Source organism: Zosterops lateralis (assembly GCF_965231275.1).
Source record: "Zosterops lateralis genome assembly, chromosome: 3".
In the NCBI taxonomy this organism is placed as follows: Eukaryota; Metazoa; Chordata; class Aves; order Passeriformes; family Zosteropidae; genus Zosterops; species Zosterops lateralis.
Genome location: NC_139764.1, coordinates 44,985,914 through 45,000,101, shown reverse-complemented (window position 1 = coordinate 45,000,101; position 14,188 = coordinate 44,985,914). Strand labels below are relative to the sequence as shown.

The 14,188-nt window shown below is 35.3% G+C and overlaps 1 protein-coding gene across 1 annotated transcript in view; it reads right to left on the bottom strand.

The window, feature by feature from the left end:
- Positions 1-4,332: 4,332 nt before the first annotated feature.
- The window catches only part of RYR2 (ryanodine receptor 2), a gene marked incomplete at its 5' end in the record, with an annotated part of 385,437 nt that continues 375,581 nt past the window's right edge, over positions 4,333-14,188 (bottom strand). Inside the window, 6 exons of the mRNA XM_083858180.1 lie at positions 4,333-5,645; positions 7,297-7,348; positions 8,824-8,924; positions 9,667-9,731; positions 11,483-11,639; positions 13,961-14,095. Of these exons, the coding sequence (XP_083714306.1) occupies positions 5,550-5,645; positions 7,297-7,348; positions 8,824-8,924; positions 9,667-9,731; positions 11,483-11,639; positions 13,961-14,095 (606 nt within the window). The 3' untranslated portion in view covers positions 4,333-5,549. The remainder of the gene's footprint in view (positions 5,646-7,296; positions 7,349-8,823; positions 8,925-9,666; positions 9,732-11,482; positions 11,640-13,960; positions 14,096-14,188) is intronic.

Genomic DNA, 14,188 nt, shown 5'->3' with positions numbered 1-14,188 from the left:
GAGAATTATAATTTTCCCTATCACTTGAATTGGCTTGAAGTTGGGTATATAGATGATCATAAAGGATGAAAGTATTTTTAAACAAGGAACTACATCGAGTTTTGGTGATTCTTATGAGTCCTTGACATACTGTATGATTAATATTCAAAATCAACAATTTGGTTTATTAATATCTAAGGGAAACACTACAAAGGACTTTAAAACAGGTCAGTAGTTACATCAAAACTATCGAGCCACTTATTCTAATATAGATTGTAGATATATAAAAGGTTCAGAATATTTTACTTAGTGCCTGAAATTTTATCTTATTTGGACAGAGGCAAAGATCAATTGTTGCTATATGGTCCAGTGGTATTAATTTTTTTTCTATTTCCTAGTCAGTGAATTTACAACTTCCCTTCCATTAGGATGGGCCACATGATAAAGGACATGCCTTGTTGTCAGCACTGAGCAGCTGTCTAATCAATTTAACTTCAATTTGTTCTCACAAGGAAGTGTCTGCAAGAGTGTGTGTGCAGCAGCTATCAGCAGGTACAGTGGTGCCAGTTTGCTGCCAGAGGACTGAACCCATAACACAACCCAGAGCACACAGATGGTCAGATGCCTTCCTTTCCCTGGCACTGAGGAAGGTGGGAAGGGACCCCTTCAGAACTGGATGCACTGAGCATAGCACAAGCACATTATCACAGGAGGGAACAGCAGCCTCGCTGGATGCCACCATTTAAGCCAGATGTCATCCATTCTCCTCCCTTCCTGCTGCTCTGCGCGACAAACACAGCGTGGCTCACAGAATAACGCTTCTTTAGAGCCACACTGTGCCTGGTGTGCAGATAACACTGAAAACAACACTTCTGCAAAATTACTGCAATTTGCTAATCTCTGAAGAAATACAACAACAGCGCATGACCCTTTATGCTTCTCCCATTTATTCACTTGTAGTTACAGGACTTGAGGACTTTCCCTTCTCTGATTCTCCCAGCATGGTTCTATTTTTTCAGTGCAATCAATTCAATGCAGTTTCATTCTATCCTCCTAGCACTACATAAAGAATAACTAACCAAAACTTTTTGATCTGTTTAAGCTCTCAAATTCCATGGTCCGGAATTCTTTAGCCATACTTTCAGCATTCCAAAGGTTCTTATTTAAAATATCTAGAGATAGAGATATTTAGTCAATGTAACTGCAGTTTCTACAAAGAAAGTCAACAACTGCATCTTGCATGCAAACTTGGAGCATTTAACCAATGGACCAACAGCAAGCACCTTCAGTTTTTTAATTGGGAGATTTTCAGCTTTTCCCCCTTCCATTCCAAAAATTTCAAGATGTTCTTTTCTTGAAAACTTTAGCTCAGATATTCCCATCTAGCAGAAAATAAATAGGTTAAGCCTTTGTAACTGCAGACTAGCTCATAGCCATGTTATTACAAAAGCAAGCTGCTCATATCAAGAATTGCCTCAACTTCTGACCTCCACTGACACAGCAGAAGCGTGTTGCTTGGCTGATGGAGATCATCAATAACTGCTGAGAAAGGTCTTCTCTACCTCATAAAAGAGACATTTCCTTTTGCCTAAAAATCCAGTTCACAATATCCAAACCAAAAATATAATTGTAAAGTAAAATGGAAGGAGTTGCATGGATACATTTAAAATGTTACCCAGACAAAAATGAAAATCCTAATCCAGAAAAAAGCTTCAAAAAACCCTAAAAAAAGGTATAAACCTATCTTTCTGGTTAAATATCTTGCAAATTTTCCATAAAAAATTATTTAAGGTTCGTATAGTCTGAAATTCTATTTGTAACCCAGCTTTTATGGTTTGGCATGACTTTAGAAAAGATGAAGAAAACTGAAAAAGAAGCACATAATTATACAAAAAAGGGGTTATGACTTCAAAGGAAAGAGAATGCAGAAGGTGTATTTATGAGCATAAACATTTTACAGATTTGATCAAACAACATACCCACCCATGCCCTCTGTGACAGATGTCTTTTCATTTGACAAAGATTGTGTTGGACATCAGTTTTATTTGTTTTGGCTAATGAATGAAAAAAATTAAAATATTCTAGTTTAGAAAATATTACATCCTATAAATACTTCACAGGTGATTTTTTAAGTCAACTGAATTATTCAGTGTCTCTGAAGATAGCAGGAATATTATCATAGTTATAGAAATAAACATTAATGCAATACGTATTAGTAAGAGCTCTGAAACAGCAGGAAGATAGTAAAAAATTAAAATATTGAGCAATTTAAATAGCCTATTAGCACCATTAGGATTAACCTTGTAGTCATGCAGGGCGGCCAAGGATTATTACAGAATCATTTTTTGCCTTTCTATTTTCTTGATTGTCTCAGTTAGAAAACACAGATAAGCTTGAAACTTTACGAAATAGGAAAGACATAAGAACAGATTATCAGAAGGTGTAAAATTTGTCAATTCTAAAGGGAGCAATATATAAGGAGGTAACAACTTCCACAAATAAATCACACCTCAACTACTCTTCAATCTTACTTTGTATTTCCGTTGCCTTTCCTTTCTTCATTCCTTTGCTGAAATAAACATTGATGTGCTGGGATCATCAGTTTGGGAGGTCTTCTCAATTTTTTTGACATTCAGAGATAAATGGAAAAAAAATCTGTCTTTGTTTTTTTTCAATAACGGGTGAGAGATACTTTATATCCCCCTGAAAATTACTGACACAATCAGTAAATTCCACTAACAGCTGAAAAAAAAAATTAGCATACATGAATGTATGTGTAAGTATAACCCTAGCATAAATATAACCATGGCGTAAATACCAATTTTTTTCAATTTCTTGGATCTGAAACTGCAGGTTTCAAGTGGCATGTTATTATCACCTGCTCTTGTAAACTGTGCAAATATACAGGATACTTGTGTCAAGGTTGATTTCTTTTGATGCATCTATTAAAGGCGTGAATTGCATGTATTAGTTGACTGTTTGCAATACAAAAATTTGAAGAAGTTGCATTTGTCACAGCAAATTCAGTAATTTTCAGTAAAATCTGGATTCTTTAAACTTTGTCTAAGGCCAAAACAAATTCTATAGTATTAAATTGTATCCCACAGTGTGTATTATATAGTATGTGGACTTCCTGAATAATATTATCCTGTTAAAAGTGCATATTAGAGGGGGTTTTGTTGAATTATCTGTTAAGATAAAGGCTCTCCATGACAAACTTAGTGCATCAAACAGGAAATGCTAAGGTTCAGGGACTCAGACAGCCTACAGCCAACGCAGAGAGGACTGCATAAACCAGGGTCTGAAGGTCTGTCAAAGTCTAAATATTTTTTCAGTACTCAACAACTAATCTTGTAAAATCTCCTGACCAGTTTCTAGATGCAGGAATTTGCTTGTGCAAAAGCTGTAACTGATTTAATAAATGAAGATTTTTCATACTTAAACCAGTAGATCTCATGATTAAAAAAACCTCTAGTGTTTAAGCATGGCTTCACAAATATGTGTTAAACAGCATACTGGATTCAACAGGAAGGGTGCCCCAAGAGCTCTTTGACTTGGAACTTGAGGTTAAAGAAACATGTCACATTTATTCTGGTATTTACAAAACCCATTTGATTTTTTTTGGTTTTTTTGAAGATAAAGGAATCTTGAAATACCCCTCAGAATCATTAGTTATATATTGTTCTAAAAAATGTGCAAAACTAAAACAGCCTGTGTACCTACGTGTGTCAAACAACAACTATTCTCATGTTGTACACCCTAAAATAAACATGACCACAACCCCCTATTTCTAAATCTTAGACACAAGTCTCAGAAAGGCTGAATGAAGGTGTTTTATGAAGTTGTTTCAAACAGGGAGGAAACAGAGCTGGACTGAACATTCCAGTCTGGGTGGGAGTGGTTTAAAAATGGAATACAAATTGCAGTTGCTGTACCTGCCCCTTGCAAGTACCAGTCTGCCCAGTCTCTGGCCTCAAATCTTGCAAAGTTTGAGAGAATTTTACCAGAACCATGAGCAAGATACCAAATTCAGCAAAATTCACAGAAGTCAAAGCCTTGCTTTGAAGAATACAGCCTTACCATTTTTAAATGATTATTCCCTTAATTGTAGGTTTGTTGTTTGTTTGGTTGGGGTTTTTTTTAGTTATAACTGAACATTGGTACAGAAAATTTCTTTAATGAGAAAATTGTGACCTGTAAAGAAATGAAGGAGAGCAACAGAAAAGCAAGAAGTCCAGGAGAAAAGATCAAAATCAGTACCAAAACATTTCATTAAGAAATCAGTAGCTTAATCCTGATTTGAAGTGTTTGACATTAATTCAGGGATTGAGAAAAAGACTCTTTAACAGACTTCAAATGCTACCAAAACCAGCTTGTTTCCATTCTGAATGTCTCTTTTTATTTGTAAAGACTGGCATTACAATTGAAAAGGACTCAAAATGGAGTAATGTACACATCATTGGTGTTTCATGATGCAACTGATGGAGTCCCTGAATGGATATTGCTTCAGCTTTGCTTTTAAAAAATAATTTAACAAGAAAATCTTCAACTCCACTATCGATCACAGGTGGCAGAAATGAAAGAAAGAAAAAAAAAAAAAAAAGAAAATTACTGTCAAATTCATAACATATATTCATATTGTTGGTTGATGACACTTGTTCCAGATGTACAATAAAGCCCACAACACTTTATTACTATGGATATAATTATTGTGAATGTTTTTTCATGTTGATCAACTTGTTTCTGAAGGTTGTTTTTTGATTGTTTTAAACTTGCATAATAAACATGCAATGAAACATTTCTTGTTAAAGTGTTTTTTTGCAGCTGTCTTGTAGTCATACAAAGATTTCATAAAGTAGCAGTGTTGTATCAGAGCATTACCAAAATAAGAGCAAAAGCTAAAGAGGAAGGTAAATGTGAAATGAACTTGATGAGAAAACCTAATCTTGTCCTGAGACACTCCAGTCTTATTAAAAAGATGTGCACAATCAAATCCTTCCTCCCAAACCCACCAAAACCACAAAATAAATATTAAATTGGAAGGGAAGACATAAAGAAAAAAAAAAAAAGTCATCATGCACTCATCTTCTGCATAGCTCAACCCACATATAGTAAGGCACTATTTCCCCACAACTTAGTGTCCACAACAATCTTTTATGGTGCTCTGTGAACTATATATTGTTCCTTCCAGGATGATGAAATAAACAGACCAAATGAGTGTTGCTACCATGTCACCCCATGTGTGATCTTTTAGACAAGGGTATCATCTGGCAGTTTCAAAAATAAGCTGTCTCAAGTCTCTATTTGTGTGTGCATGTTATGTATAGGGACATCATTTGTCTGTGCAAGTGGTTGGTTTGGTTCCAAAGTTGCTGTAATTTTTCATTGTTCTTTACTCCAGTGTTCTCAAAGCAAATACACAAGAAAATAAAAGTGCAGTTGGGTCATTAAAAACAGAGCTTTGGTGCTCCAAAATGCACACAGCTTTGGGGATTTAAGAAATCTTTCAGACATTCCCAAAAGAGCTGGGAAATACATGGACAGTTTTGTCCATAAATCCTCATTTTTGCTTAGTTGAGCTGGTCTTCATATTGTTTCCGGAAGCAATCACCAGCAGGGAAAAACTCCCAGCACCGTTCTTGATACATTTTCCATACATATGATTCCTGAAAGAAACACAGTTTAAATTATTTAACTTGATTTAATTAGAAATCATCAACCATTACTTTTTGTTCTCTTTTATTTATATATTGCTTCACTTTCTTTGATTCTGTGCATGCCAGGTTGTTGAGCATCAATCTACAAAATCATGTTAATGATTTTGATTAGTTTAGAATAGCTTTACGTTTTTGTCACCTGGTCAAAAAGCACTATAGAAATACACACAAGAGAGCCAAGTAGTTTAGTTCTTTCTGTAGGAAGCAGGAGCACTGTATATCTTAATTAAAGCTGGCCACAAGACAAATAGCAGTATAAGTAGAATATTTTCTGTAATAGAAATTTGACTGAATTTCTGCATCAGTCATTTCAAAACATGTCTACAAACAATACATAAACCAAAAAGGATCTTTATATCTGAGTCAGTGGTGTTTGGTATTTCTTCCTTTCTGATTATTTGTTTGGGTAGGGTTCTGTCTCAAGACATTCCAAAGAACAGTAAAGAATATGACAGTTCATCTTTATTTCATCTATTTCACACCACTTAAATGTGGTTTTTATTATGCAAATTTCACAGTAGAAAGGGCATATGTTACACCAGCTACAGATCCATAGAATTATTTAGGTTGGAAAAGACCTTTTAGATCATTGAATCCAACCATAAACTAGTGCCAAGTCCACCACTAAAGCATGTTCCTAGTATGAAGTACTCTCAGTTTTCAAACTATCACCTAGCAGTATCAAAACTGAATAGTTAGCAGAAATCTGTCTTCAGTGAATGCAGTAGGACACACTGCCAAGAAAACAAAGTGCAAATGAAAATGACTTTTAAAAATCTCAGTTAGTAGGAAATTCTGAAATGACAAATGGATGTTCAAAAATAGCCCACCAAACAAAATCGTACTGGACAAGGCTGAGATTTATGCAAAGATGATGATTACAGCACACATATCAGAGTTCAGAAAAAGCTACATAGATTTACAGCAAATCATCCCTCTGACCCAAGTCTTTAGGGCTATATATGTGATGCTATTCAGTTCTTTTGGGTTTTGATCTGCAACACAGGAACATTTGCTTAGTCATCTGAAAGACTATCACTAGGAAAGAAAAAGACTGTAAATGTGATATATATTCTTAGTGACTATCAATATACTTAAGGAAGTTGAAGGGGGGACCAGAAGTTTGAAAGAACAGAGAAGAAACCTGCAGAGAAATGTTCACATATTTTTCCTTTTAAATATATGCACAAGTTCTTTCATATGGACTTATCAGGAATGTAGAGACATAAGATTATATGTAGATGATAATAACAAAAGACAAAGACTATTAAAAAAAGAATCAAAAGGGAGAAATAAAGAGTGCTGCTTTTACAGAGTACTTCAATGCTCTGTTTCTCATTATTTTTGTTTATAGTATGTACTTATATTTTGTGGAAATAACAATTTAAAAATAAAAGGTTCAAAAAGGAAGGAATAGAAAGTGCTACAGAATTGTTATTCACTAACAATAAGCAACAAAGTCTTAAGAATTGCTTAGAAGAATGAGAACTAAGTTCCATACCATACAGGGGGCTAACCATTAGAAAAATCTTAAGTTTTTCCAGGCCTGAATGATTTTTATTTTAGAATCAGCTGACATTAATAGAGTTGTTCAACCTACCTGTCCTGTATGCTCGGTTTCATCTTTGTTAATAAGATACATCAGAAAAAACCTACAAGTAGAGAAACAGCTTTTATCAGTAGAGTGTTTGGAAACATTAGGCAACCCACAAGGAGATTGATTGAACCCACAACCTTCAGCATATACAGTGATAATGCTGTTCATAGACTTAAAAGTTCCAGATTTCCATCTATGATAATATTCTGAGGCAGATTAAACTCTTTCCTGACACTATTGACATTCATTGCCCAATGACTACTATACTAAAATGCATTATAGTCAGTTTGACTTACTGTAGTTAGCAACTCAGCTTAAATGAAGATTTTCTAAACTTTCTAATCCAAAAATTACAACAGACATTTTCCTGCCCATGAAAACACACTTGGAAGCAGACAGAAAATGGCCACTGGAAATTTCTTTTTTTCCTCTTCCCACACTGAATAAAAAATGCTGAATATATCTAAGAGATTTCTGGTGTTGAAATTACAGGTTGGGGATATTTTAGTAGTGTATGCAAGATCAACATGAGCAGGAAAGAACTCGTAATTTAAAAAAACCAAAACATTAGTCTTGAGGGTTTGAGCTGACATTTCACAGGGTGATAATTTCAACATTTCACTCATAAGAGACATTCTCCCCAAACATATGTAAAAACATAAATAATGATAATGCACAAAAAGGAAAAAAACCAATTCCTCAGGGTGAGGCACTTTAAAGCAAGCATGCTATAGTATGCTATTTATTCAGTATTTAATAAATAGGAACAAAACCCCTTATGATAGTGTATTCAGCGTATTTTGTTTGCACAACCTGTTTTCAGGTGGAAGGTTTTTATAGGCATGTTTGACTTTGCAGTCTCCTTATTTTGTGCATACTCAGCGAAAGTTTAAAAACACAGACATAATCCATTCCCAGCTTCATACTGACAGCACTAGTATAAAATAGACTGACACTGGATTTTCATATGTGAGAGGAACAGTATGATACAGTGGTTATAGACCTGATAATTGGCTTTATTTAATTTGATGGCCATTGGTGCTCTGCTTGGATTTTCCAAAGGTGGACCTGATGCCCTTGGTTGATCCCTTTCATCTCTAGCTCCTCATTACAGTTCCCCTACCTCCCTTTGTCTTTGCTTCTCTTAGTCAACCTCAGCATTCCATACAAAATATTTTGTCCAATGTAAGCTTTTCATCTTACTCCTGTGTTCTCTCTTTCCATTAGTCTCCAGGTAGGGTCATATTTCTCCTCTGTACCTTACACATCTTATTCAATTTTACAATTTATGTGGTCTCTGCAGCCACATAGCAAGTTCATTTCCACCTACAACTTCATACAAACTTCTTGTGCCACAACCAAGCTGGAAAGCAGGATATGAAACTTGTTAATTCCTTGCTGTCACTGCCACAGAATCATACATTCAGAAAGGTGCACATCAAACAAGCCAAACAGTACTGACATAATCAGGTACCTGCGGAGGCTGTAAGGACCATGAGTTAGTGAGGAGTGCATTTTTAGTGTACTCACAAATAATTGGCCAAGTTGTGCTCCTGTAGTGTGTGTGTTTCAAAGCCATGAGGCACTGTATCAAAGTAGTCATTTCCTATTCCACAGATAAAGCACTTTGTCTAGAAGAAAGAATATAGAGCATTTCAACACTACATATAACACTTCCCCTGCTTTCAGAAAAGGCAAAAAGAAAGTAACAATTTTCTTGAAAATGGCAATGCATCATGTATAATATGCACTGAACAAAAAGGCTTTTTTAATGATTCAGACTGGATACCTCAGTAAAAACACATGAATAGAAGCTTAGCTACCATCAGAATAGCTTCTTACAGTTAAAAAAAAAAAAAAAAAATCTTTGCCAGCTCTAAGGAAACAGGTATCAAGAGACAGAATGGTATACAATGGTCACAGTTGACTTTTCTAATGTAAAGCAGCAATTACTGTGACAGGTGGCAATATTTACCTCAATGTTTGTCTAGCTGAAACTGAATATGCTCCAAGGTCACATTACAAAGTGCTGCTTTGTACACTTCTTACATGTATATTTCAACAACAGAATAGAGAACCACAAAGTACAAGATACTTTCACACATATATTAGCCAAAGAAAATTATATCTGAAATGTAACATGACAGTGTTAACACCCTGTGTTAGAAACCTCTAGTTTTAAGATCCAAAAGACTTAAATAGCCATAGACATGCAATTCATTATAATTCACATTGTATGATATCAGACCATGCACAGGACTGGGTTTTCCTCTTAGTTTGAAAAACTATGCACTTGCTAAATCGTATTTTGACTGAAAACACATACTCGTGAAACGTGAAAATAGGTATGGTTCAGCAACTGAATGTTCTTACCTCCATATCTTCCTTAACTTGCTCTTGCTGATCTCTTAACTCACCAAAAGCATCAATAATTAAACCTAGGGTTCAAGTTAAAATGATAGTTAATGTTCAAGAACAGAATAGTGACAAAGAATATCTGGAAATCCGGGGATAACATAACTCTGATAAAGAATATTAAATGAGAATCTTCAGCAGAAATAATAGAAGCCAATATACATTCCAAAACAAACAAACAAACAAAAAAAAAAACATAAAGAAAAAGGAGCAAGCAAAAGAACCACCAGTAACATGGCTGGCAGTACCATTTTGAATTATAAAATGAGACAAGCAGACTTTGTTTTACTCCCAGTGCTCTAATCTTGACTTAAGATGTATGTGGGTTTACAGTGATTACTACAGAAAAAAAAAATACTGTACATTTAACAGAATTGAGATATTTATTACATGCAGATGCAGAGAAGCCCAGAGCTCCATGCATCCTCTATCAAGATGGTTGTCATGTAGTACAAGATTCCACCACTGGAGCTCTGACAAAAGTAAGGGCTCATTTGAGGAAGACACAGAAAGAAGAAAAATAATCACAAGCTCTACAGCTCAGCCTATAAACTGCTTATAACCTTCGCTTCACTTTCTCCAATACAAATAAAGATTAGCTCCACAATAACTATTGGCACTCCTGTACACAAAGCTTGACAGTTAAAGACTCTATTCTTCAGCCACTCACAAAATGAAGAAATTAACCCCATGAGATACGCCACTTCAGGGTATAAAAATAATTTCCACCCTCCCCAAGCCTTTAAAAAAAAACCTGTTGCTTGAGTAAGAGTAATAAACAATCTACCACTCAGCTCAAAGTTGCCTTTTAAATTTCCTTGTAGTGAGTGAGAAAGCACTCTTACTGCTGTCAAAATTATCCTAAGTTAGCTGTCAACTGAACAAGTTGAACCCAGAAAAACTATTTATCAATTTTTCTAAAACTGAGGACATACTTATGTTAACTTGTGAGAACTCTAATTAAAAATGATCCTTTGGGGCATTCTTGACAATATTTTAAAGGTATATTGTGAAAAAAAAAAGTGTTTAAGTACTTCAGGTAATAACAATAAACATAATTAATGTAAACATAATAAAACATGCCAAAATAAGGCATCCACTATCCAGATCACAACAGTGAGAAACACTATTAGTCAAATAATTTCACTGAAATTCCAAAGCTAGCTAATGACCACTAACTTTCTACTGTCATTAACCAGACTATACTAAAGCCATTTCATATCAAGCAACTTTTTACTCTTAGCCATTGTTCAAATAAAGAGGCATCACACAAACCAGCAATTTTTATGTCAGAAATGATTTAACCTCTTGAAGCTATGGTCCAATTTTCATACCACTATTACCAATCTGAAGATCTGTCAGATAGTCAAGAGAATTTATGATGCTGGCAGGGAGAATACTGAGAGCAATACTGATTTTGTCCATGAAAGCTCATGTAGGACAGGTTACACTGAAGGAAAATTTTAAGTTGTGGCACTAGATTTCTATAGGAGGCTTTTAGAAAGTGCAAGGACAAGACAGAAACTGCAATGACACCAGTATTCTTAGGGAAAAAAATAAATCTGTTTCTATTGATCCAGTTAGAGCCAGATTTTACAGAGACTCAGAAGAACAGTGTACAGGAGTCAGCTAGGTGTGATTTTCTGTATAAATCTGTCCTTCATGATCTGCCCTGCTGTTCTGAATGAATCTTAGGTTTGTGATTACCACAGCAGTAAGATTTTTGTACTGCTAAATAATGCTTTCAATCCCAGTGTGGATTACAAATGCATACCTTGTATAATTGCAAGCAGGATGACAATCACAAAGAAGAAGAAAGTGATGTCAAAGATAATCCGATAAATTTCATATTCATCTCCTGCTGGATCTTCTATTTCATCACCAATGCCTCCTCCTGCACGTACTCCAACATACATATGAAACATGTAGCACTAGAAAAGACAAAACAAAGGAATATAAAGGCTGCTCACAGCTAAAAGCAAAAATATCCAGGGTTACAAATTCAGTAACTGGTAGAACTGGTCTATGGTCAAGGAATTATGACATGTCAAGCCATATTTATTTCTCCTTTGAGATTATGCATATTTCTGATGGAGAGGAAATGCTGCTGTGCAGCTGAAGCTGCAGTATTTCATGGTCCATCATTATGTAGCAGTTCAATAAGATCAAAAGTTCAACTACCAGAAGCTCAGCAGCATCCCATGATTCATGTAAAATCATTTCAGCACTGTAAATAGGAAATATCATCACCACCACAGCCAGCTCCTTTTCCAATTCCCTAGCTCAAAAGTGAATGATTTTCCCTGGTTTTAGTGTTTCAAATTCAAATTTAAAAATAAACAAACCCTCATCCCCAAGTCAAAATAAAACAAAAAGCTCACAACCAAGCAAAAATTCTGTATGAATACTTGCGGAGATAACAGGCTAATGACTGAAAATGTCTGAGAATAATACTGTGAAACTATGATATGAAAAGTGGTATAATAGGTCTGTCAGTACAGTTGCCTAGGATGCTGACAGTACAAAAATTTCCAGTTTTATCATGTTGTAATTTAATAGAAAATTATTGTCTCATTCTCCAGAGGTCTAGAGCAGGGGATTTTTTTTTTCTCTAAGCAGCTTTGCAAACAACAGGTCAAGGGTTCTCACCTTCTATCAAAAAATAGTGATGACAATAACTAACTCCTAAAACCTAACCATACAAAAAATCCATTCTTCTATTTCTATGCCACCGTCCCTGAAATCCCGTCTGTAAGAAATTGATATAGTACCATACAATGCTGAGTGACCCTTGCCTGAAAAATCTAAGTTCCTAGAGATAGTTTATACTCCATGATCGAAAGGTAATAACTAACTTAATGAGGGAATGTAGTGTTACTTACTGAAAAAGTTTTGGGTTTTTATTTCTAGAAAAAAATGAATGTATATTCATTCTCTTTTAAATGCCATTTCAAGTCTTAGTGTTTTTAAAAGAGACAACCCTGATTTTACAGCATATCACATGTTAATCTAACTCATTCCTGTACATTATAGCCTTGTGGTATGAGTATTTTCAGAGAATTACAGAGCAGGTCAGGTCAGAGTGACTTCATGAGGTCTCTACTCCAAGCAGGGTCCATTATAACCTCAGAAAATATTGGTTTAGGCTTTATCCAAGTCAGTCCATTACAACTTCCTAAGGATGGAAACTGCAACAATCTCTTTCAGCAAAATGAACCATTGCTTGGCTCTCCTCAGTCAGAACACATTTTTCCACTTTATGTCCTCAGGCTCCTGTCATGCACTTCCTGTTAGGAGCTTGGATTTGTCTTCCCAATAATATTTCTGCAGACACTTCCCAATAATACTTCTGCAGACGCTATGCACCCTCCAACCCTGAGACTCTCCCTTATCTAGGCCTAACAAGCCCAGTTCCCTCTGCCTCTTTTCCCACAGCAAATGCTCCAGCACCTGACAATTAAACATCCCTTCACTTATTCGTGTTCCAGTTTACCTGATTTTGTTGTGCTCAAAATAGACAAAAATATAGGCATACGGCTCTGCTTCAACAGTTTATCTATTTATTAGGCTTTTAAAAGTTGTTGAGTCCCTGGAAGAGACTCACATTGCATAGCATACTGAAATACATTTAACTGGTGTACATGATTGTTTTTTGAGAGATAATGCCCATTGCAAGGGCAATGCATCTTGGAAATTCTTTGTGGTTTAAGCTCTACCTAGCACCCATATCTCTAAAGCCTGGCACTGTTGTAGTTAGAACAAAATAATTTAAAGCGGTTCTGAGCACAGTAGTTACTGAACTGACTATTAAAGATAACTATGGCAATTTAAGCTAAGGGAAACTGATGGATTTCAAAGCTTAAACAAGAGTTTAAGTATTTGCATTACTTGTGAAAATGCTTGCCTATAACTGACCCTCCTCCTGAATGACCTGTCAAATTTCAAGATTCTGAAGTGCTGCCCTTTAGCCAGCGCAGCTTCACAGCTTGTAGCTGTTTTGCATTTTTTTAACAATTATAGCAAAGTATAGTATCACATTTCTTCTATTCCTTTATACATGAGTTTGTTGAGCATACACAAAATCTATCTATTTTTTGAGGATGTCCATCATATTTGTCCTTTTGCTTTCAATTACAATCTTTCCTGCCTGCTGGCTAATGACATGACTGTATGAATACCAATTAACAAGAAGGTCAGGACAAAACCACAACAGCTTGAGAAAAAGAAAAAAAAAAGGCAAACTAAGACTTACTGTTAGCATATCATCACATTTCATGTCTGGCATATCACCGTCTTCACTCTTGTTGTAGAACTTGCGGAAAAAATTGAATGCCACTACTGTATACAAGTACACCACTACTGCCAGTAATCCCACTGTGAGGACAAGCTGGAAGACAAAATTACAGAATGGGTGTAACACCACTAAGGAATTGTGATTTACCATTTCTTTAAAAAAAAAAAAAAAAAAAAAAAAAAAAGG